Source organism: Notechis scutatus, chromosome 2, assembly GCF_049901735.1.
Source record: "Notechis scutatus isolate UNSWTSFEM ecotype Mainland chromosome 2, rNotScu1.2, whole genome shotgun sequence".
In the NCBI taxonomy this organism is placed as follows: Eukaryota; Metazoa; Chordata; class Lepidosauria; order Squamata; family Elapidae; genus Notechis; species Notechis scutatus.
In genome coordinates this window covers 51,624,721-51,650,406 of record NC_142010.1, presented here as the reverse complement: position 1 = coordinate 51,650,406, position 25,686 = coordinate 51,624,721, and the positions used below count along the sequence as shown (strand labels likewise).

At 39.2% G+C, this 25,686-nt stretch overlaps 1 protein-coding gene across 1 annotated transcript; it reads left to right on the top strand.

Annotated features, from left to right (window-relative positions):
• Positions 1-6,228: 6,228 nt before the first annotated feature.
• DNAJB8 (DnaJ heat shock protein family (Hsp40) member B8) lies at positions 6,229-6,909 on the top strand. Its single transcript, XM_026676780.1, has one exon. The coding sequence runs from the start codon at positions 6,229-6,231 to the stop codon at positions 6,907-6,909; it is 681 nt and encodes a 226-aa protein (XP_026532565.1).
• The last annotated feature ends 18,777 nt before the right edge of the window (positions 6,910-25,686 follow it).

The following is a 25,686-nucleotide window of genomic DNA, read 5'->3' as shown; positions in this document are numbered from 1 at the left end:
CTTTAAACCAGAGATATTTTTATTGGGTATTTTACCGGAAGTGTACAGTAGAGAATTGAAATAATTGATTGTAAATGTGTTAACAGAGGCTAGAATTGTATTTGCTAAAAATTGGAAAAATGAGAAAATACCAATGCAGGAAGAGGTTATTAAGAAAATAATGGAATGTGCTGAAATGAGTAAATTGACATTTGAAATTAGAGAACAAGAAGATAAACAATATTACAAAATATGGGATTTATTTTATCAATGGTTATATAAAAAATATGGAAATGAAATATTTTAGGTAATTTTATAATATAAGGATAATAGAATTATAGAGAATACAACATAACAATGTACTGTTATTGGATGGATTTATGATGAGGTAATAGAATAGAATAGAATACCTTTATTGTCATTGCATCCTACAAATACAATGAAATTTGAAAGTTACTCCAGTACACTGCCCCAAACATCACATCACAATCACACCACAGAGTATTTAAAAATTAAAATAATTAAAATAATAATAATAATAATAATTAAAAACCTAGTCTAAAACCTATCTAAAACATATAGTAAGTTAGATAGTTTAAAAATGCCACTATATACATAGGGCTAAATCACACATGCATTGTTTGATTCAAGAAACTTATTTCCTTGGAAAAGAAACTGTTTCTCAGCCTATTAGCCCTCATTTTAAGACACCTACATTGTCTCCCTGATGGTAACAGTTCGAAATATGAATGACTAGGAATGTTATAATATAAATTAATCTAAAATGATGAATATCTCGCATAAAATGATGGAATAATAGTTATAGTCAAATAAACGATTAACAATGATTATATATACATATACATACACACACACACATATATTTGTTTTCGTAGATTTTCATGGGTACAGGTATGTAGGTCTAGGTGTGTTTGGGTCTTTTCCCATGTAAGATTAAGAGTATGATGTTTCGGCAAGGTCCCACTTGCCATCCTCAGGCTGGTGCTTTTGGCTTTGTGCCAGTGCAAGCAGTGCAAGCCTGCTTGCACTGGCATGAAGCCGAAAGCACCAGCCTGAGGATGGCGAGTGGGACCTCGCCGAAACGTCACACACACACACACACACACACACACACACACACACACACACTAGATGAATAATATGAGAATTTATACAAACTATAAGTGAGGACTACGGAGATGAAGCACAAAAGACTTGTAACCAACCGACATACTGTATGTAACTGGAAGATGGTTTTATGTTTTACATTTTGTGTATGTTTGTTTAAAAATAAAAATTCTTAATAAAAAAAGATAAAAGAAAAAAAGCAAACACTTACGTGTAAGTTGAGATTTTATTTGTAGACCTGCGTGAAAGTTGCTTTCAAAATGTCCTTCATATTTTTTCACACAATGTCTATGGTTGGTTGGATATCCAAGTTTCCTTCATTTACGTAATTCGTTCAAGTTTCCTTCACTTAATTTAAGTGAAAAAATAATTAGGCTGAGGGTCAAAAAAAAACTTTGCTGACTTTCTAAGGAGTATCTGCAATTTTAACAGTTTGATTGGTGAGTCCTTGTTTTACTTGGTCTAGTTAATATGATTTTACATTCAGTCCCAAAGCTCCTGTTTGGTCTGGTGCTATCTTTCAGGATTACATGCCTAGACAGCCATAATAGAGTAGTGATTAAGATGTCAGATTTTCATGTTTCAGATTCTGCCAGGGTGTTTACTGAATGGGTTTGGGCCAATTATTGTGCCTCAGACCAATCTACTGTATAGGGTTTTTGTTGTTAAGATAAAATTAGGGATATTGGTAGAAATCAATAGGCTAAAAATATAACAGAAAAAAAACCTACCCCAAAATAAATATTGTACATATTATCAGCAGTAGAAGATAAACTAACAGCAAGCCTAGTTTCCAAAATGTTTACCAGCTTTGGGATCGAGCAAAATCAAACAACAAATTTATAAAACCAGGCAGGAATTCCTGTGCCATAACCTCTTGAGAAGGGATCATTGGAGAGGCATGTGGTAAGGGGGAGGGGGAAATCTGTTGATAGTTTGACTGGCACAATGAAGTGTGACCCTTGTTTGTTTGGATAGGCAAAGTACTTAGAGCAGATGTCTTAAGCTCATGTTGTTTTAGATAAAAGAATCCAGGCCTTGTTGTGGGATTAATAGACCAATCATGTACATATCAGTCTGTTCCTTCTTCTCAGTTTAAAGGGCTAGCATCAGCACCATTTTTCTAATACTTTACTTTAAAACACACACACACACACACACACACACACACTCAGAAGATATTCTCAGGTCAGAGTAAAGTATATCAAATAAAATGCAGTAGCAGCAGTTCTTCTCCAAAAACTCCAGATTAATGTAATCTATAATTGAGTCTCCCCCTTTTTTTTTTTAAGAAAAAGTATTCTGATTATTCTTCCAATTAACAAAGCCAAAAGAACAGGAAATCATCATGCAGAATAAAGTAAGTCATAATTCAATTTTGTTGCCTCTTTTTACTCCACAGCTGTGTAGAGGTAGGGGTGGGTGGGAGGGACAGCATAATGTGCCCTGGGCAAAGTAGTATACTGGGGCCCCTACGACAACTACTCACAGGAATAAAAATGTAAATGTCGATAAAAATTAAACATATATTTGCATATTAGTATTAATAAAAATGCAGTAAAATGTAATAAATATGTTGGGGTTAACCTACACAGATTAGTGTTGGGCCCCTATGCTCGTGGGGCCCATGGGCATGTGCCCATGTGTTAAGACAGCCCTGGGCGGGAAGAGACCTGGCTTGCAGTTGACAGATCAGGAACCAGGAGGAGTCAACAAGTTTCCATTCAGGAGTCTGTCCTCCTACCAGAGTTCCCTCAGCTTCAGAAAGTAGTATCTTTTTGCTTTCCTTCTATGAAGAATAGTGACTTAGGAGACAGGTGCTATTTCTGCCCGAGAAATAGGACTGAGAGAATGTTTAATTCCACCAGTATGATGTCCTTAGCTTCTGGGCATCTTTAAGGAAAACCACAAGACATAGATTTATTTAAAGGCCTGGTGGAACAGGTAATTTTTCTTTCAAATATACATGCTTTCTTTCAAATATACATCCACCTTCTTAAAGATAAGAGATTTACCTTAGGACTGGTAATAAAATGTGTCAATGTGAATGCATTCTTTATGGGATAGAACTAGATGTGAAAAACTCTTCCTACCTTCCCATGGTGTCATAGTATTGTAACACAGCATTAATTAAACTGTTCAAAACACACCTAGACAGTTACATATACAATATGCCTAAGATTGTTTCTTTAAAACAAGAATACCAAAACAAATCATCTGACAGTTCTCAAAACATGTTTTATTTTCCCTTGTATTTAATTTAATACATCATTCCAACATCTTAATGGGATGTTTAAGCTTGCATATTTCATCAGTTTATGGAGTGACATTTCTTTCGATCAACTGCCAGTGCAACATTCAACCTATATGATCAATGGTCTTGATTATAACATATGCTGAAAATCCATTTTCACAGAGAACACCTTAAGGACAGTACACTCTTCAATGATTTTTCAGTCAAAAATTCATGCAATGAACTTTCATCCAAAAGTCTTCTAATGATCCCTCTCCTCAAGCCCTAGTTGTTTCAAAACAATGTTGAAAAACTTGCCAATATCTTGCCTTCATTTATGCAAAGGATTCTTGCTTGAAACTGGACAGATCAAAACCTTCTTTTGGTCTTTTGGATCAGCATAATGGACATCTGTAAATTGTATGAAAAATGCTAACATTCCACAGAACATAGTTTAAAAAGTTCAGTTGGAAACCATTCACTTAGGCTTTATATGGTTTATACTATAAATACTATCAGCCAGATCTTTTCAGTCTAAAACACATACATGCTGTACATACAAACATCTTGGATCAGAAATCATATTATTTAAGCCAGCATTGTGTTTGATTATACTGAAGTGGGAATAATGCTACATATCCATTATTCAAGGGGACTGCCTAGGCATCAATTGTGTATATAAAGAGGTGTATGTTTTGATGTTGCTTTTTGGAGTTAAAATGTGGAAGTGGGCACATTTATTGGTTTATAAACCTCAATTTTTTTTTAAACTCCAGCAACAAAACATGTAGTCCCTGGTAGTGGGTATAATATCAAAGAATGAAAAAGTATTTGTAGACATTCAAGATATTCCTTGCCTTGATGGAAGGAGACTACCACACTTAATGCAATGGCAGCAGATGGGTGAAGACCACAGGAACTTAGTCTGTCTGACATTCTGGAAGAACAAACTAAGTAAGGGGAGAGATGGAGGTGGATTGAAAGCTCCAAGGAAAATAATCACCATTAAGGTTAGTCTGTCTCACGATTGTTTCTTATTAAAAAAGAGACTGAAGTTTATCTGTGCAGGATATGCTCTTCAGATGAGGGAATTAGCAGAACGACTGCCTCCATATCATCTAATTAGCAAAAATGTTGATAAGCAGATACAATCACATATGATTAGGATCCTTTTTAAAAGCCACTCCATTAATTAAATAGACAGAGAGGCTGCCTCCAACCCTCACGTGCTACTGATTAGAATACAAATATTTACACTAATCTCACCTCCATCAGTCAGGGGACACTTTTGAGTATTTTCAGTGACATCTGATTACTATTGATTTTCATCCCCAATGTCAGGCCATTTTGTTAGTATCTGAAAGTGCTGCCTTCACTTTCGGATGCTTTAAATCATGTTAAGGGTTTATCTTAATGACGCTGCTGATAACCACTGCTCAGGTCACTCGTACTTTCTCTTCAAAGAACACAGCCTGGGCTGGTTTTTATTGTTTGTACTTGAGATTTAAGATACGAAAAACATTTCTCATTTCAAAGCCTCAGTTTCTAGGGACTGAGCTGCCTAGCTAGTTTCCCCTCTGGGTAGTTATTTCATGTGGACAGCACTCTGGTGCCACCCATGAATTCTTCTCATGTTCCTTCTTCCTCTCCAGTTTGCTTACTCACCTCAATTCATGACCTCTCTCTTTCCCTCTCCTCCCTTTAGTTACACAACTCAAACTTACAGCAATGGTGAGCCTTGAAACTGCTGAGAATCCACGATGACTGCTGTAGGCTCTTAGAAGTGAACATTGATCAGTTCCTGGGAAGAAACGCATATCATTTCAGATCCAGCTAGCTATGTCCCAAAAAGGAAGTTTACATGCAAGGTTTGTGGTGAATCGAAACAGCAGGGTGGGGCTGGGAGTGGGGTTAGGGGTGGTGTACTATCAAAGAGGCATGTTTGGCATGTACAAGCACTGCCTACACAATGTATCTGATGGGGCTATGCTGCACTGTGTGCCATTTTCTGTCCATCAATATCAATCGTAAAAGTCAGACCCACACTAGTCAACAAGAAGCAGAAATCCAGGGATCGGTGAGCTTTCTTTTTATCAGAAGTTGAATGGGGAAATGGAATGTGGGCAGGGTTAAATTTATATTGTTGGGCTTATAAAAATATTTTTGAGGTGGTCATTTCATTCTTTGAAATGTACAATGTTTGTACAAAGGGCCTTAAGTCATTATACCTCTTGTGCTTTCCACTTGAAATTGATGAAAATGTATTCTGCCAATGTTCAGATTTGCTGTCGGAGTTCAGTGATATGACTCTAGAATGCCCCAGGGACTGAAAAATAAAGGCACCCAGGGAACCTGAGTATAGCATACACACTTCTCATCATGTGGCTTATGGAATAATTGACCAAGAGTATCAGATCCCCTGAACTGTTTTGGAAGACATTCATCCTAAATTGAAGAACACTGGCTACAAACTAGCAAAAAACTCTTACATACGGAGCCTTTCTATGAAAAGTTTCCAATCTAAGACTCTGGCATGAGTTGCATCATAGATGTGAAATATGACCTATCAAGAAAGCCAATTTGCATAGTAGACCCAAACAATAGGACTGATGTCTGTCTCAAAGGAATTAAAAGCTTCTGCCCATTGATTGGCTGAGAAGCTTCTGATGTCACAATACTACTCAGCAGCAAATATCTTGAAATCAAACAATATGAGCAAGCAGCCTTTCTCTTTCCCTTTGGCACCAAAACCATTACCATTGGGCTGTGAGGAAAGAAGTGCCACAACCAAAACTACTGGATCCACTGGATCCAAACTGTACAGGACCTTGTGTCCCCTGGGAAAACCAGCCAAGTAGTCTCCAAATCCAGCTACCTTTTTCTTTGGGATGGTTAATTATTACGAAGTCCTAGGACTGAACCAAAATGCTTCGCAAGAAGACATTAAAAGGGCCTACCGTAAACTAGCGTTAAAGTGGCACCCAGACAAGAATCCTTATAACAAGGAGGATGCAGAGAAGAAATTCAAAGCTGTAGCTGAGGCCTATGAAGTTCTGTCAGATCCCCAGAAACGTTCCCTTTATGACCGGCCTGTCAAAGAGCCAAGGTTCAGAGGGAGAGGAGCCTCTGGCACTTTTCCCCACAGCCCCTTTGATTTTGACTTTGTCTTCCGCAGCCCTGATGAGATCTTCCGAGAGTTTTTTGGAGGAATGGACATCTTCGCACATGACTCCTGGGACAACGAGTTTGACGATGATAATCATGGAGAGGAAAACCGGAATGGGTTGCAAAGTCCCTTTGGCCTCTTTTCTGGGCTAGGTGCCTTTTCCAATTTTGCATTTAATTCCCTTGGGCCCGGTGTGCACACGATGTTCTCCTGCAGGTCCTTTGGGGATGATAGCAGTGGAGCACAGAATTTCAGATCGGTAGCAACTTCTACAGAAGTCATCAATGGACGGAGAATCACCACTCGAAAAATTGTCGAGAATGGGCAAGAAAGGGTTGAAATTGAGGAGGATGGTCAACTGAAGTCCATAAGAGTAAATGGAAGAGAACAGCTGAAATGCTAATAATTCTCCACATGTCTGTCCCAAAAGCATTAGTCAGCTGCTTGTACAATCTTAAAAGGACTCTTGTTCCGTAAAAGCGGAAACCAACTAATAAACTCGTTCACTGAGTTCAAGACCTATGTGGTAATGACTTCTGAATTACTTGGAATAACTCTGGTGGACAGGGTGTGATTTATTTGGATGATCCCCCAAAATGTACTGCAATAGTTCATGTGATAACCTCAGTATAGGGTCAATGATTTTACTGTTTAGGATGTTATCCTCTAAAGTCAATTGTTGGGGGTGAGTATCTAATTTGGACAGGTGTTTAATTAGAATAATCTTGAATAAAAGTTTTGAGGACAGGGTCAACCGTGTATACACAGCGGTGTGACTCTGAAGAAATTAAAAGATTGGTTTTAAAGACAGTCATGAAAATGATAGAAATTCTTCTGGATAAAAATGAATTGTGATGGTTTTGCAGGCATACAGAAGTAAAGTTAATAATATCAAAGATCAAACTAACTTCTTTATGGAGCTTCAAGTCTATTTTTGGATTAGAATATGGAAACAATATTATATATTTCTGAATATAATGAAAACACACAAACGCATACACGCACGCACACTCTCTTCCAAACTTTTTACCTGCTTTCAAGACCAAGTATATATTATTTTTAGAAACTGGAAAAGAACTATTTGATACAAAATGTATATATATCAAATGAATTATTTGGGATGCATAATAAAAATAGCAAAAAGAAGTAAATTGAAAAGGTCAGTAGAAGCAACTAGGATGCCCTTTGATAAGAAACAATGATTTGTTTAGTAAATCTTGAAACATGGACTGAGAACAGTTCAAAAGATAAAATGAAACAACAATAATTTAAATTATGCTTAGGTTACTCTCTCCCAAAGATATATATTTATCTAATATTTTCCTGATTATATGATTATATCCTTTGCTGGGCTAACATTAAATTGCTAATATCAGTGAGTATATTACTTTGATGTTTGTTGCCTATCTGTATTTAAATTAGCATTGTATTAGCAAAACCATAGTGCTATTAAAAAAAATTAAATGTATTGTTTCTTATAATTCACAGCATTTATTGTTAGTTTTATGTCCTGCTTTGTTATTCAAGAGCTCCTTCCATCTGTTTTTCCCCACAACCCATGAGATAGGTTGGAGTAAGTAAATGGCCAGAATCACCCACTGAACTTCCAGAGTTTGAAGCTAGGTCTTTGCAGTCCAAGATCAAGAACTTAACTGCTACACCACAATGGCTGATAGAACTCTCTGCTTAGATTTTGCATGTGGAATGTCCACACTCCATTCTTGGTAATAAAGTTATGAAATAGCAGAGCTGAAATGGACCTTTTCCTGGCATCTAGAGGAGCCATGGTCCATCAGAATGGGAAGAGTTGGGGGAGGCAGCATAACACTGGTTACTTTAGCAGAGAACCCTAAAGTCATTTATTATTTTATGCTGACAATAGCTTACTGATCTTGTTTCCACAACATGCTTAATTGGTTAATGAGGTTTTGGTGTTGTAAAAGGATCCATCCCCTCCCTCAAAAACACATTCACCATCAATTGGATTCAACCACACCTCTTCTCCTGGGAACCTCAATCAACCATGGGGAGAAAACAGATATAGATCTGATACACAAGTGGACTCTATCCATTTAAGACCAACAGGCTCAAACTCTTCCCATGTGTTCAACCTAGACTGTGCCTCGGTCAATTCCGAAGGGCTTACACAAGCTGATATCCAACCAAGAGCAGATCCGAGTGATGTAAACTAATATGTGCCTATAGTAATATTTACAGCAGCCCTGCAGATATTTTTTGTCCTCTCATTCCCCAGGAGAGACTGAATCATTGCCAATGGATAGCTATCTGTAGATGTAGTAAGATTGCAGAAATAATTATGTTTTCCCACTCTTATCAACCCAAGATAATCTTGAAGAAACTCTTACCTATGACTTTTTGTTGCTGTTTTCTGCCAGTGGCACTTTAGCCATTTCTTCTGTTTCATCTTCCAAATTTCCTCTGAGAATCAGGGAGTATTCTGGGATGTATAAGAGAGAATCTACCTAGGAGCAATCTAATTCAAGACCTCAGGAAGACCTTGGATCACAGCCTCAGGAAAACTCTCTAGTTTGCATGTTGTAGATTGGCCCCTTCCTCCCTGCAGCGAGGAGTGGCTGCAGAGAACTCCAAGGCTAACAGAGATTATCTGGCCAACCCAAAAGTTAATCAGTCTCATAACCAATTATCTGCAGAGTCATGCCTTTGGAAGCCGACCAGGGTTTCTTGGATTACCATAAAATTCCATTGCCCCTGCCCTGGGCTGTCACATATTTGAAAGGTAGTGACATTCCAAGAGGAATCCCTTCTTCCCATGCCCATACTAGCAATGCACTAGGTCACCCCTATCATCCACTATTAGATCATGGATATGAGAGGCTGTTCAGTAGCAGCAGCCAAATGATTAGGCACTGAGATTGAGCATTGGAGCATGATACACTGAGTCTGCCTTTCCTAAGAGTGGCATGTCCTATCTCCCACATCTCACAATGCTCATTACCACTGCGATGCTATATAGAATATAGAGTAACAGAGTTAGAAGGGACCTTGAAGGTCTTGTAATCCAACCGTCTACTCAGGCAGGAAACCATTTCAGACACATGGTTGTCTAATGTCTTCTTAAAAACTTCCAGTGTTGGAGCATTTACAACTTCTGGAGGAAAATTGTTCTATTGGTTAACTGCTCTCACTGTTAGGAAATATCTCCTTTATTCTAGGTTGCTTCTCTCTTTGATTAGTTTCCATCCATTGCTTCTTGTCCTGCCTTCAGGTGTTTTGGAGAATAGGTTGACTCACTCTTCTTTTTGGCAACCCCATAGATATTGGAACACTACTATCAAGTTATGTATGCTATTGGGACCTATCAACCCCTTTCTTCCTTCCTTCCAAACAAGGGGACCCAACTCACACTCTGATGCCACAAACATCACTGTACAGATTACTGGTTCTTCTAGATCAGGGGTGTCAAACTTGCGTCATCACAGCAGTGTCACATGATATATTGGGACTTTCCCCCACTTTGCTAAACCAGGCGGGGGTAGGGCCAGTACGTGACGCATCCAGCCTGTGGGAGATGAGTTTGACACCCCTGTTCTAGGTGTTTCTTCCCCAACATGTAGACTTTCTGGTCTTTGACAGTCACCCTTCTTTTCTTGATGCACAACAGCTACTCCACCCTCTACCAACCCTCATTTTCACCAGAATAGATAGATTCACAAAAGGGGGAATCATTATTCCTCCATCCAACCTGGAAACCTACCCAACAGATTCTGAGTTACTGTCACAATATCACAATCCAAGATAAATGGAGATCTGTCTTCTGATCAGAATAAGGAAGTGGGTGGAGATAAAATCCTCCCTAATAGATAGAGTCCCAAGGGGCCATCTCCTGCTGGCTGTCACAGTATGAAAAATGGTAATGGAAAATGTGAAAGAAAATGACTGAGCTTAGCTGAGCTTCAGCTGTCCAACTTCTCGAAAAGAGATGAATTAAATTAGACTTTCTAAAGAATGAATGAGAGGAGTGAAGTCTCTGTGGATGATGATCTTGTGGCTCATTTAAAATATTGGCCTTTGTGTGTTAAAAAGACAGAGAGAAAGAAACATGGGAGGAAGAAAACCCATAAGGGATTCCACCTCAATGAGGAAGTGGAGTTGAAAAGCCATGCCTTCAGCTTTACTGAAATACCAGATTCATCAGGCGGTTTCATTAACTGTATCTCTTCCAACACAATATAGGTGAAGAAGAGAAAGGGAAACAATGCCACAAACTTTGGTGGTTTAGCTGAGAGACCATATGTCTTTTGATCTTCCTGCACTATTTCTTATCCAATTGTTATGATTAACTATTATTTAACTTTAAGAGTTAATGTCTGAACTGGATTGTTTTTCCCCCCTCTTCTCTCCCCCTCCCATATCCCAGTTTTCTTTTGCAGTGTGTCTTTCATTTTGCATAAGGTGTTCCAGGACTTTTTTGGGAGGGGCTGGCAATTGAATAAAAAGAGTCCATGAGTAGCTTCCTTTTATTTTTTTAAGGAAAAGCACTGGCTGTGAAATGGTCATTGAAATAATGATTTAATATAAATATATCACGGCTCTCTTTGAAATGAAATAGATATACTTGCTCAATCTCAGAAAGGAACCCAAAGAGCTGTAAAATTTGCAAAGACTGGCAGTTAAATGTCCTGGATCTAGACAGCCTCTGATATAAGCAAAAGCTATTGACTTTAATCAGGAGAACATAACCAAAGGTGATATAAATGTTGTAGACTTAGGGCTGGATGTGGTACTTTAAGGACCAAGGCTTAGGCTTGCCATCACTATTCAAGATCCTCAAGCCCTCCATCCATTGCTTTTCTTACTCTTCAGTGGGTTGGCCTTATGGTTGATAGGAATTATGGAGAGAAAGACTTGTTATCGTCCATGTGCATCACTTTTTCCAGCCTGACAAGACTGTTTGGATGCCTAGTCAGTTGCAGGTAGATGTACATGTGGAAGCAACTTCCTGTAAGCTACTTCCTTGATTCCTGCTCCCCTCCAACTTATGGGGATGAGAGTGTCCATTAGTTGGGCAGCAGGGAGTGAGATGCTTTAATATATAGGTGTACAGTTCAAACTTTCTGTATGATTCTCACCTGTTGCCAATTTTCCTCTACTTTGCTTTGTAGTTCGACTCCCAACGCAGGGGGAAAACCCAATAAGCTCATCTTCTCAGGATTAAAAGTACACTTTGAAAATTCCTGCCTGTTCACAATATCCTAAATTGGCCACTTCAGGCCAGAGCCTCTCCCTGTTCCAAAAGACAGGACTTGGGAAAAAATCACTGTGCCTTCAGTTCAGAAGGCAGTGGCTTGTCTGCAGGAAGGCCTCCGTAATGAACACACAAAGCCGGTTCAGCTCAAATGCATTTATCCCCCGTGGTAGTAGTTTGCCCAGACATGATTTCATTAACAGCCTGATAGTACTTTATGGAGCACTTGGCCTGCAAAAAAAACAAAGCAGAACAAAAATACTTAAAAGCATTTGGAATTACTTCATAAAAAACAAAATCACAGTATTAACCAAGTGACCTTTGCTCAGTGCAGACCTGCTAATTTTAGCAATTACAGCCAACAACTTGAACATATCAAGTGGGCAACTGTTTAACAATAATGACATCTGCTTGGAAAATCCAATTAGGTCTAAACATCTTTAAATCCCCACTAGGGGATACCTGCTTTCTTTTTGCTACTGTTAGTTTCTGCCTAATAGGATTTTAAACTCCTGGCCTGCTGTACATCGCAGGCACAGTGGCCATCTCTCCCAGGAGTGCCAGTGACATGGCTGCGATCATATTAACCAACAAGCAACAGTCTCTCCTTGGACAGTGATGGAAGCAGTTTGATTTTTTTGATGGCCTAATCTGATAGAGCAGTGCATTAGCCAGATCCCTTCACTCCTACATTTCCCCTGCCCCATCTTAACTCGGATGTTTTGTCGTTTAAAAGCAAATGGTCAGGTTTGGGAATCCCCTAAGGCTTTCATCTCAAGGGCAGGGGAGAGTTATTGCTGATCTTGCAGGGCCGCAAGAGGATTTGGTGTGCGTGTGTGCTATGCTTTCGTGTCTTCCTGGACTGGGTATCAAGTAAGAAATGTCAGTCGAGAGAAACTGCATTGAGATCATGCTGATGTATTTTAGGGTTCAAGAAAAAGATGCAGCAGAGATTTCAGGAACCGTAACTGAAAGTCTTTCCAGACCCTTCCCAGCCTATTTTTAAGGACAGCACAGTCGGAGGGGGGTGAGCTGTTCTCAAGCTGTTTCTCAGGAGAAAACCATCCTCGTTGCTTTGCCTACCCCCTCTCAAGGCCAATGCAAAAATCCTCTTTCCTGGGGATGCTTAATTTTTTGAGGTCCTGGACCTTTGAGGGGCTGGGGAAACCCCACTAACAAGATGTTGTGTGGTCTGTTCTCCTGTCCTTGCACTTGAATCACATAACTCCAGGGGTTGTACTCAGTGTAGCTCTACCTGCAGTGCTCCTAATTCACATGGGATGTGAGTTACACCAGTGAGCAGTAAAGAAGGCTTTGCTGGGGATATAGTTTATGTTCAGTTCTTTTAAGTACAACTGGCAACTAACGGCCCATTTGACTTTTAGGTTACTTTATTCATTCCTGCTAGTACGGGTGATCTGGCTACTCTAAATCAGGGGTCTCCAATCTTGGCAACTTTAAAATGGGCGGACTTCAACTTCCAGAATTCCTCCTCCAGTCATGTTAGCTCAGGAATTCTGGGAGTTGAAGTCCACACATCTTAAAGTTGCCAAGGTTGGAGACCCCCTGCTCTAAATTATCTCTGCCTTTCCTTATGCTGTTTGGGTGTCTACCTTGAATTTGTAGATTGGTTACAAGCCTGGATATGTGGGCTTGTAACTAGCACTGATGGTGTTATCTAATATGGGTAATAAAACATCTGCAATAAAACAAGCAAGCTCAGCACTAAGGACCTCTCGTTTCAACCCCGAGCTACACATAGTCTCCTTTATTAGTAAGCCTAGGTTTCTTCATCAAGCTATAGTTATATTATCCAAAATGTGTAATATTGCCATCATGAAGATAGTCACAGTTTTGGTAGGTCCACTTTATGAAAATACAGCAGCACCTGGTGTGTGTGTGTGTGTGTGTGTGTGTGTGTGTGTGTGTGTGCATGCAAACACACATGGATGCAGGCAAGATGACAGTCATGACATCACAATTGAAGTCCCACCCTTTTTTATGTGTATGTGATGTTGAACATGTGCAAAAGATGCTGGGATCTGATCACAATGGCTGTCTTGACTCCTTTGGACACATGGTTTAAATGGCCAGATTGGCATAGGCATTGGTGAATTTTCATTACAGTATGTGTAACACACACAACCATATACCATTTTTATACATATGGTTATGATAATGAGCGCTAGCTAAATGTGTAACATAGAATGTAATCTTTAGTTCTACCTTCCTTGAATATGGGATGGCTGACAATGTACAATATGCAACTTTATTCTCTGGAGACGTACTATATTCTTAACTTATATACAGTTTGTTTACATGCACAAAAAGATTCAATTTAATTTTATTACATAAATGATTTCGCTGATCAAAGAATAGAAAATGAACACAAACTATTGTGGCAAAGTTTGAATAATTAATTATATAAAAACACGGTGGTTTGCTCAAAAATATACAATTATTGTTCATTCTTAAGCATTTGAGGAAATTTTTGGCAACACAGGTGCATTTTCTTACAGCAGTGACCATACAACTATCTTAAGTGGGGTCTTGGAGCAATTTTTAATTGCTTGTTTGTAAGTGGATAATCCAGTTTGGAATTGCTGCTGCTGGGATGCCCGTGTAAAACAACAGAGTCTGGTGTTGTTGGTTTGCTTCTCTCTCTCTCTCTCCTTCTTTTTTGGAACGGTAATAATATTATTCAGGATAGGGAAAAGGGGTCCAGGTAATCCTCAACTTATGACCATAATGGAGCCTGGGATTTTGATCGTAAGTCATGATGGTTACTACTCAAGGCCTCCAAGTAACAGACCAGATTTTACAACTTTTTTGCAGCTGTTGTTAAGTGTAATGCTGCAGGCAGAAAGCAAACATCCTTGGTTGTTAAGCAAGTCAATGCATTCCTATGGGTGGGGGGTTTTTTCCATAGAAACCAGCCAAAAAAGCTTATTTCAAGGTTGTGAATCAGGTCACATGATCGCAGAACACTGCAACTGGCTATAAAGGCAAACTGTGATGACCTGGAGTGTAACACAAACGTAACAAAATCCAAAATGTAAATAAATGTCCTTCAACTTGGCCTCACTGTTCAATAATTCTCAGTTGGAGATAAAATTTACTCAAAAATAGTCTTTAAAAGAAAGCAACACAGTCCGAACTTAATGAACAGATATAGCTGAAATAAAAAACCCAAAACAAACTACAATGAAGGAAATTCCACAACGGACCAGGATAAGTAATTACCAACTTCAAGGAAATAACAAGGCAGTTTGTTGGAAGGACGCCAACCAAGATAACTTCAGCCCAAAATAAAACACACTTTGCTTCTGGCAACACTGTGTTGTAACTGTCTCTCTTATATACTATTCTCCCCAGCTGCAACCAATGAGGGGGGATCATGGCCACTTCCTCTCTCATAAGCCAAGTTGTTTCCTTCTCCGTTCCTCCCTGCGTGTCCTAGGATGAAGAGGGGATGGGCCTGGTTCTTCCTCTGACTGCCTAGCCAGCCTCCTCCACAACCTCCAGAGCCACATCCACTCCCTGTCAGCTGTTCCTCCTCTCCCTCAAAATCCGATTCTACACAAGCCAGTTGCCAAGTGCCCAAATCAGTCATGGGATCATGGTGTGTGTATGTCTCTGTGTAGGTGTGCTATCATCAGAACTCCAGAGAACCGTGCTGTAAGTACCTTTTGGTACTTTGAGGGGAGATCTGTCATAATTTCGAATGGTTGTTAAGTGAGGACTTCCTGCATGTGAGTCAAACAGTTTAAGAAATGTGGCCATGAATTGGAAAGCCAATGAAAGGTGATTTCTTTTTGAATCAAGCTATATTACAACCCTGAAAAATCCCCATGTATATAATGAGTAATGGAATATAATGCAATATAATGAGTAATGGCGACCAGCATTCCCCCAGCCTTTCCAGGGGAGGGGGAGGAGGGAAAGAGGGGATGCTGTTGTGTGAGCGACAGGGCCCCCCAGTCGTGCAAATGGGGCTGAGCACATGTGCATGTATGCATGCCGGGCTGCTACTCACACGGACTGATTGTGAATAGGCCACGTAGTGGCTCATGACCCACAGGTTGGGGACCCCGATGAATGTATATTACAGAAAGCTCTGGTTTTTATTCTGCTGTTTGGTAATCTAATTCAATTTTCTTTACGTTTCCTAATCTGGTGAAAGTTAATACATTATCCACTATTGATTTCACCTACCTACTGTTTCTTAACCATAGTTTTAAGTTTTAAAAAGATCAATTTAATCACTGTCCAGTGATTTCTCCGATTGAGAAAGCTCAAATAAAAGGAGATGCTTAAGCTGAAACATTTTTCTATGGATTTCAATGCAAACAACAACAAAAATGGATTGTGATTCAAGTGCGTTCAAGATTTATTTATTTTAACCCATTATGGTATCATAAAGACCTAATTTAACTCTTATAGTACTTAGATAAAGATAATCTCTCATCTACGGGTTTATCAGAGGAGCCAATAAGAATGATTTGTATCTTTGAAAGCTCTTGAATTAGAAGTCTTTGTCTCTCTCTCTCTCCCCTCCCTCCCTCCCCCCCTCTGTGTGTGTGTGTGTGTGTGTGTGTGTGTGTGTGTGTTTGAAGTGCAATAACAGTGAAATATGTGTTGTTGGCCAGTTGGGAGCAAGTATATATCTAGTGGCAGGACTCTTGCAGAAATAGTAATTTCGCACTATAATTAAAACATATACTGTATATGCAGTAACTTAGAAAAAATTCATACATTTTTTTAAAAAACCAGGAGATTGCCATTCATAAAAAATAGAATAAAACAATTTAAATATATTGTAGTATTACATCAGATCTATTTCTCAGCTTTCATTAATATAGTTTGACTGTTCTTACTTCAAGGAGATCAAACACTAAGAAATTGAGTAGATCCAGATTTCAATACACCAGATTTCAATAAGCCAGATCTGAATAGCAAAAATATGGCAGGCCACTAGTTAGCAGCAAAGAGTTAGTGTTTTATCTGTCTGTCTGCTATCATTTAAAGGTCTGTTTCCTGTAACCAGATTATATAGCCCTACGAAAAGATGCAAGTGATCTGATGGAAGCAGACAGTTTTGATCCTCACAGCAATTCAACAAGGTAAATTCGGGCAAAGAGATAGTAGCCAAGATGACTCAATGAGCTTTATGAATGTGTCAGGATTTGAACCCAGAACCCTTAGGTTCCACCACAGCCTTTGTCAACCAGTCCCCTACAAAGTTATTGGACTGTAGCAGTGTGGTTCCTTCCACTGTATCAGGAGGAAAAATCCTAGATCATGTATTGCAATGTACAGAACATATTATGATTTCTCTCCTGTTATCAGGTCTTCCAAAAATATACACCCTATGAGAAGGGTACACACCATAGTCACTTGGATGTGTGCCCCAGTAACATTTTCCTTCACTCATCCGAATGGCTAAGGTCAACCTTTTCTCCTCAAACTTATTTGAACTGTAGGCTTACACTAAAGCTTTTCAGAGGTTCCATTTTCATCCCTCAGCTGTCTGTTCATAACTAAAAATGGACTTATCAGACCGTCTTACATGTAATCCTGTTTACTCAGAAGTACGTTGCACTGTGTTCAATTGGACCTAATCCCAAGTAAATGCATTTAGGATTATGGCCTCCAGTTTGCTCCCAGATAACTAAATACTTAATTTTGTGAACTCCTGAGAAATCTGACATTCTTTTATCTGTTCTGGGCTTATTTGAAAGAGTTTGTCCCATTAAAGACAACCAACTTAGGTCTTGTTTACATATTAGCATCCTGCTAGCCAGTCATGCTTTCAGACTAACCCTCCTGGCGTGTTTCTCAGCTGTATTCAGACTGACATAATGGCAATACTAACAACGTTAAACAGAAGCTGGAAGAGCACAGGAAAACCCAGGTGACTCTATACTAAATGACATCAGTGTTACAGAAGACAAACACAACTACAAAAACAGGGGAGAAGTGAGAAGTCCATGTACGGTGATAACATATTTTTAATCTTTTTTTTAAATTTATTATCCTGTCTCTTGTGGCTCTTTCAGCTTCCAGAATGAACAGGGAAGGGGGTTTATTGCTTGAGTTAAAAAACATGAATTTGCATTACATGCTGGCTCCTGCTGAAATATACTTCAGTCTTGTTTCTCTCTCATCCCCTCTCCAGAACAACTGATCCTATCGCCGCCTGATTTAATTTCAAAGACGGATTGTGATTTGGCAGGGGGGGGGGTGGAGGAAAAAGAGCCAAGCTAATCAAAAGTCACCATCTGCTGCGTTGCCATGGGGATATTCCTCCCCAATAAATGTGCTCTTTGCCAAAATCACAGATAACAGCATTGGAGAGGGGGGCAAGTTGGGGGGAGGAGAAATAAAAGAAAGAAGTTCCAGCACTACTGGGGGAAAATTGGGAAAAAGAGAAACCAGGAGGGAAAAGACAGGCAGCCATCAACAGAAGCGGGAAAAATCATCTGGAGAAGAAGCTATTATGAATCAGAAAGCCAGGCTAGAGATGCTGAGAAGCAGCAGAGAATGGAGAGATGAGAGATGAAGAGAGATAGAAAGAAAGAAAACCATAGAAAAAGATGGTAGAGAGGCAGCCAAAGTTGGGAAAGGGGGAAAAAAAGGATCTCCTTGATCAAATGTCAGAAGGAAGAATAAATGATTTCATTCAGATAAAACACTCTGATCGTGTGAGAGGTACAGAAGAAAAATAATGATGCTTCCACTTCTGAAATGCATTATGCTAAAACCAAATATGATCCCTACATCAATGAAAGGATAGAAATGGTTGCAGTATAACAAGCATGAATACTTCCAAAATGCAATGTATAAATAATTGTACTTACTGAAGAATTATTTACCAATCCTCGTGATTGGTAGCCATTCTGGATGTGAAGCAGAAGTTTCTAAGTGCCTGGGATGTTTAGATCAAAAAGTCCAAACAGTGTTTGTCAGGAACTTCAAAATATAGTAGATGTACTGGATGGCCTTTGTGATACAGTTTTGCACACTTAAAAATGATATCAAGTTATGTTCAATTGGATGTGATAGTGTAGAATTATAGATAAGCCAAAATGTGGGATCCAAAAGAATATTATTTATGACTTGTATACCATTTTTTCAAGAAATAGGCTAAGGCTACTGTCAATCTTTCACAAAGTCTGCCAATCCTAACTAACACAGAGAGGATACTATCAGCCAATCACTACTCCTTCTTCCTCTTCCTCTTCTTCTTCCTCTTCTTCTTCTTCCTCTTCCTGTTCCTCTTCCTCCTCCCCCTCTGACTTCTTATCTTATGTTGGCAACATGAAGAAGTTCCTGCAGTTTTCTAGGCAATTTTTTTGGAAGTACTTTTCCCTTTTGCCTTTTTCCTAAAGCAGAGAGAGAGAGAGAGAGATTGGTCCAAAGTCACCTAGCTGGCTTTTTGACTAAGGAGGGACTAGAACTCTTGGTCTCCCAGTTTCTAGCTTGGTGCCTTAACTATTAGATCATTCTCTTTCCTTCTGGCTGACTAAGAAGACAATGGAGAGAACAGAATCCACAGGGTAACAAAATCTTCTCACTATGTACAAAAGGCAAATAAAATACATTGTTAGCACTGCATCCACCAAATCCATTTTGTTGTCTGATGGTTTGCCAAAATAATTTGAGTTTTGCTAGTTCAAATGGATAGCCATTTTAGAAATAAAACTGAAGCATTAGAATCATCCTAAGTTTTTCAAGCCACTTTGCCAACATCCTTGAGTTGCATTGAAAAACTCCTTTATTTGTGAATGTGAAATAAGACCATGCTGACAAATTAGACCAAAGCTTTATTATGGTCACCGACTACAAATCCATGATAAGAAATAAAAACTGATACATAACAAAGCAGTAAACATTATTCTTATATAAGCATGTTGATGATTTTGCAATCAGATAGGGATATCAACAGCAAACCATAATTTCATCACAATAACAAAACATAGGCTGTGAAATCATGACACAGATACATAAGGGGTAGGGTATGTAACACAACATCACAATACATGTGTCACTACTATACATGCAAGTAGTCATTTTTTTCCTGTTGTTGCAACTAGTGACTTCATGCTACTGTTGTAACTGAATAAGGCAACCACTTTCAGCAAGCTTTATAAGAAATGATACGAAATCAGGATAAGGAAAAAAGAAAGAGCAGTAGCTGGCTTGAATGCAGGAGCCAGAAAATGGGATGAAGTAAGGATTCCACATCAGTAAGAAAATGAAGCCATCATATCTGCAGAATCTCAGCAATCTAGAGGAAAAGGCTAGTTTTGCTACTTTTTCAATTAAACCAGAGTGGAGTAAGAAATAAATCAACAGATTTCACCTAGAACAGGTGAAATCATTGGATCTGATATATGGCATTCCTAAGTCACATTGGCTGATGATGCAACTTTCAGCTGATGCAAAGATTTTCATTTTTGGAATGTTTCAAAAGAAAAGGTGATTTAAGTTCTGAGAACAATCTAGGCCAGTCCCTATTTGGCTTCAGCTTAAACCAGCCCTTTTAGTCAGAATTGATTTTTGTAAGTCCAGTGCTGGGACTTGGATCATCAAGATCAGAGGACTTTATGTGATTGTTTGGCTCTTGAAGAATTCTTCTCAAATCAGATTATGTCACAAGATCTTCTTGGTCATGACACTCTTAATTCACCCAGGCTGTTGTTTAATTTAAACAACTAAAACTATATAATCTCTTCAATAAGACATGTATAGGTAACATGATATCAGAATATCTGCAACTCATCAAAAAGCTGTCCACCTATCCTCCAAATCAAGATATTGTAATAAGAACTGGGGGACCTAATGCCAAAATCGAATTGGAGGCTAAAACATACGATGAACGGTTGCAGGAACAGGGCATGGCTAGTCTATTGAAGAGAAGGACCAGGGGAGACATGATAGCAGTGTTCCAATATTTGAGGGGCTGCCACAGAGAGGAAGGGGTCAAGCTATTTTCTAAATCACGCGAAGGCCAGACAAGGAATAATGGATGGAAACTGAACAAGGAGAGATTTAACCTGGAAATAATGAGAAATTTTCCGACAGTGAGAACAAACAACCAATGGAACAGCTTGCCTCCAGAAGTTGTGGGAGCTTCATCACTGGAGGCTTTCAAGAAGGGATAGGACTACCATCTGTCAGAAATGGTATAGGGTCTGCTTGGGTGGGGATGGGGGGTTGGACTAGATGACCTACAAGGTACCGTCCAATTCTGTTAATCTGCAAAATCATTGGATAATCTTACACCTGGCATTTGAAAATTAGACCACCTTTCCCTAGGATTATGCTGTTCTTTCATTCATGCTTCTAATGTCAGAATTTTCTGCCCTGAACTGTTTGGGTGGTAATATATTAAAGTAGCAACAATAACAGTAGTTATAAAAATGTATTGATTTTCATTTCTGCCTGGGCAAGATTTCAGGGGCTGCTACTTAACCCCAGGAGCAATATTTTGAAAATGTCATGAAAAACCCAAGCCTGAAAATGTAGCTTACTTTATTCAGTGCTATTACTAAATTGCCAACATCGTGTGTTTTGGTATGAGCATCTATGCATTCCTTATACTGCCTATTGGAAGGGAGCTACACAGGACAATGTGGGCAGGGCACTGTATAACCTTCTTTCTACTGTGACATCCACTTGCTGCAGCCAGCCTGGCTTCCTTCTGCCATGACGTTCCCCCATCCTGACCTAGCAAGTCACTCATTCTGACCCAGCAGCTGCACTTTGTAAAAAGTAAATCAATAGTACCTGTGCCAGTTGGAAGCCTCCAGACAATGTTATCTCTTTGCTTTGCTTCTGGCATGATGACGGAAAATGCCAATTATATACACGTGGGATTTTGTTTTTAGATAGCCATAGGTCACTGGTTTAATTGTTACCAGACAACCTATTGTTTTTTTTCATGTATCTGCACTTGTAAGAATTTTTGGTCAAAATCTGTGATTGCAGGTCCAAGGGGTAACTGAGTTGTGTGCTTTCAAAATACAGGAATTAGATTTATACAGTTCTTATTGCTGATAGTGATAAAGATGGCTTTTCTTTTTCTTTTTAGGTTTTCTGATTAGTAGCTGGTTTTGTAATGCCAACAAAGCATGATTTCCCCCCCAAAAGATTCTCACCTTCCCAGAGAGAAAAAGGCAAATTGAAGATCTAGGAAAATACTGGTATTTGCAGTGTGGTCTTGGGCTCTGCTTTCCTCTGTAGGAAGTTAGCACCCACCCCTCTCCTAGAAAAATGAAATATCCTGGGAAATATTTAAAAGGGCAGAATATTTCCCCTAAAAAGAGTAAAGTAGAAACTCAGAGAGGCAGAAACTCAGCCCCCCCACCTTTGCTAATGGGCCATTAAGGCCTGGGCCAGAATACTTTACATAACAAAGATCTCCAGGTAAAACTATCGCAGTTGCTCAAAAGCCCTTTCAGTGCATCATCATCCAGCAAGGTTCAACCAAGCCTGGAACTCAGGACAGCCTACAGAGTTGCTCCCTCCCTGCCCCTAGGACTCTGATAGCTAATGGGATACATTTCTTACACAGGAACAGGAAGCACTAAGGTGGGGCCCAACAGAGGTTATATAAGGGTCTCTCAGCATCTTGGCCACCCTTCTTGATCTCTTCCTTCACTTTGAAGCATGTGATTATCCTTCCTGTTCACTCTGGAGCTCCAGGCCATGTGGTCCTGTCCACCATTAAACCTTCCAAACAGCCTCCATGTTTCCAGTGTCTTTTTCCCCACTTGGAACTGAACCCAAAAGGATAATTCTTCCAACAATTTGGCACCCCAACACCTCTCAATTAAGGGAAACTGAACTGCCTTAAACTGGATTAAAAAAACAGAAGTAGCCAAAATTTTGGAAGAGAAAGCAAGCTTCCTTTTAGCAATGAGAAAGGGGACACACACACCCCAAATTCAGCAAGGTTAATTTATCACATTGTGAACCAAGTCATATAACACATTTCCACTTAGAGAAGCCCCTGCCCTGAGACAGTGAAGTCCAAAGGCTTTAAAATTACTGTATCTGCATCCTCTCTAGATGCAGACAGTCATTCCTCCCTCATAGTAGGCAAATGTCTTACTTTACAAAGCCCTACATTTAAAGACTTCTGAGCTTTCTTACTTGAAAGTATCTATCCTTCAGCCAAACCTGACTGATCACAAAAATAAGCAACTGCAAACAGGCAACTAAGCAAAAATTGGTTAGTCTCTGGATGAGAGACGACCAGGAACCCTAGAGCTGTAGGCCCAACTTGGAAGGGGTAAACAAAATCCCCAAAGAATATTACTTTTATAGTGTTGCAAGGAAAAAAATAATAATCACAAAAATTACTTGACTCAAAGAACATTTTCTTTTACTAATCTTTGTTTGAAGGGCTGTCCAGCAAGTTTTGTTTGCAATTTCTTGTCAAGAAGGTATGCTACGTGCTACGTACCTTTAATTGGAGAGAAAAGCCATTAGATTTGGCAGGAGTTACGTCCAAGTCCACATGCAGTGAATGACATATGTCTCTTCAATACGTGAACGATACAAATTCCCCGCATTATATCATTACTATTGGTGCATACCCTGTGATATTAAGTAAACATTGTTCAGTGTAAAGTCAAAGGCGAGAAGATACAGGAGACAATGATAATGACTTAAACATAAGAAAAAGAAAAAGAGAGGGAGAGATTTATTTGTCAAAGCTTTTCTCCTTTCAACTATCTTCTCATTTCTTTTTTTGAAATTAGCAAATTATGCTTATCAAAGGAAAGAAGGTAAAGAGAAATCTGAAAGGCGGTGGGGGAAAGCTTTATTAATACAGTGGCATGAAAAGCTGTTGAGCCCCTTAGAAATGTACATGGCCAATTATCAAAAAAATATAAGAGATGCAGAAAGAAAGGTCTGTCTAATAAGTATGAATCGTGGGCCGTTTAGAACATCAGTGTTAAAGCATTAGAGTTAAATGGAAAAGTAAAAAGGGGCTGATGGTTTTAACTATTTCACAGGAGGACAAGAGGTTGATACTGATAAGACAAGCAGTATAGTGAAGTTAATTATCTATGGGCCATGGTGCACAAAGCTGTTTGAGCTGGTGATTAATAGAGATAAACCATTCAAACACCACATTTCTAAGGTGAATGAAGATGGCAGAGGAACTGCAGCTGCAGCATATTAACTACATTGACAGCACCGGGCTCCAAGTGCCTTAGAAAAACCTCCTTCCCACTGATCACTTCCAATTGGGATCTATTTCCCCTGCCCCAACTGGAGAAAGATTTAGGAAGAGAGAGGAATAGGCTAGATCCCCCTCGGTGCAAACAGGTGCTTGCTGAATCTAAAGACTTGCCAGCAAAAATGCAACTGTACATCTGCATACAGGGTTTTCTTATGGTGGTTTACTTTTTTTTTCAGAACAGCACACTAGCAGCGTACAGTTCAAACTTATAAATATAGCCAAAGAGATGGCCAAGCGTGTGGTTAAAAACAGCTCTCAGGTGCATTTTTGTTATCGTTGTTGCATTGCATTGTCTCTTCGTCCAATGAATATGACAGTCTTTACACCCTGTATTTTCTGATCATTTGAGTTGTAACCTAGAATCATGGGGGTATCATGGGAGCATCAGTACAGTTTGTAGAAAGATCCAAGAAAGTGCCGTCAGTGGAATTAAGTTCAGTAAATTAAAAAATTCCAAATATTTGGTGAATCCATTATTGTGGTTGATCACACAGTCAGTCAGGTATTTAGAGTGGACTTGGCATTTTTGTTCACCCATCGAGTCCTTCCCAAAGACCAGGAATCGGCAGGTGTTGTTGTTTGATAGTGTTAAAAGATTTCATTGCAAAATGCAACCTGTTCCAAGTAAAGCTGCATTTTACAATTGACTGGTGGTGAATTTATCACTGCTGATGGTGTTCAAGTAGTACACCAGATGTTTTGGGATTCCACCCAGGGCATCTATTACGATTGGTCCTATATTTGCTTTTTTTTGCCACAGTCATTCTACATCTATTTGCAGGTCATTGTATTTTGTGATTTTCTCCCGTTCCTTCTCTTCTCTCCTGTAATCTCCAGGTACTGTAACATCCACTATCCAGAAATTTTGTCTTTGTCATTGACCGTTGTTAAGTCTGGGATGTAAAGGTGTAGGTGTTTTTCTGTCTGAATTCTAAAGTCCCAGAGCACTTTGACTTCTTCACTTTCTATTACTTTGTGTAATTTATGGTCCCCCACCAGTTCTTGCTTGCAGGAAAGTGTTATTTCTTGCAAATATTCTGATACAACATTGTTGTTATTTTGTCACACTATTGTTTGTAATCAGTCTGTGTGATCTTCTTGAAGCAGCTGACTAAGCTTTGCTATCTGTTGTTGTCTTCTCAATTTTGACTTTGCATGCATTTGTTCTTAAAGTGTGGTCTTTTGCAGCCAGAATTTAGACCCTCTGTCTCTTTCTTCAACTTTCCTGTACTTAGCCTTTGCCAGGTCTTGTTGTTATCTAATTTGTGTGCTATTTCTTTTATGTAGTGGCCATGTAATACTTTGCCTTTCCATATCTCTTTTCTATTCTTCATTTGGCCTTTCTTACCCAACTGTTTGGTCTCTCTGGTATTCAATAAACTTTCATGGCACACTTCATGAAGCACCTTCTTCACTGTCCTTCAGATATTCTTCCAACGTCCTTTTTCCCTCGTCAACTGTCTGTTGTATTTGCAACATTCCACACCCACCTATACTTCTTGGTAAATATAGTCTGTCAACATTGCTGAAGTTCATGATTCATTACCATTATTTATTAAGAGTCCTGGTCTTCCTATCCAGGACTTTTAATTCTTCTTGAGCCCAGTCCATTATTCAAGCGATGTGTTTAATGACTGAAATTGCCCAAATGTTAATTGACGGTATCTCTACCACTGAGTTTGGACTTTAAAACT

Bases quoted from the DNA above. Each gene is read 5' to 3' on its own strand.
- DNAJB8 (XM_026676780.1), top strand. From the start codon at position 6,229: ATGGTTAATTATTACGAAGTCCTAGGACTGAACCAAAATGCTTCGCAA.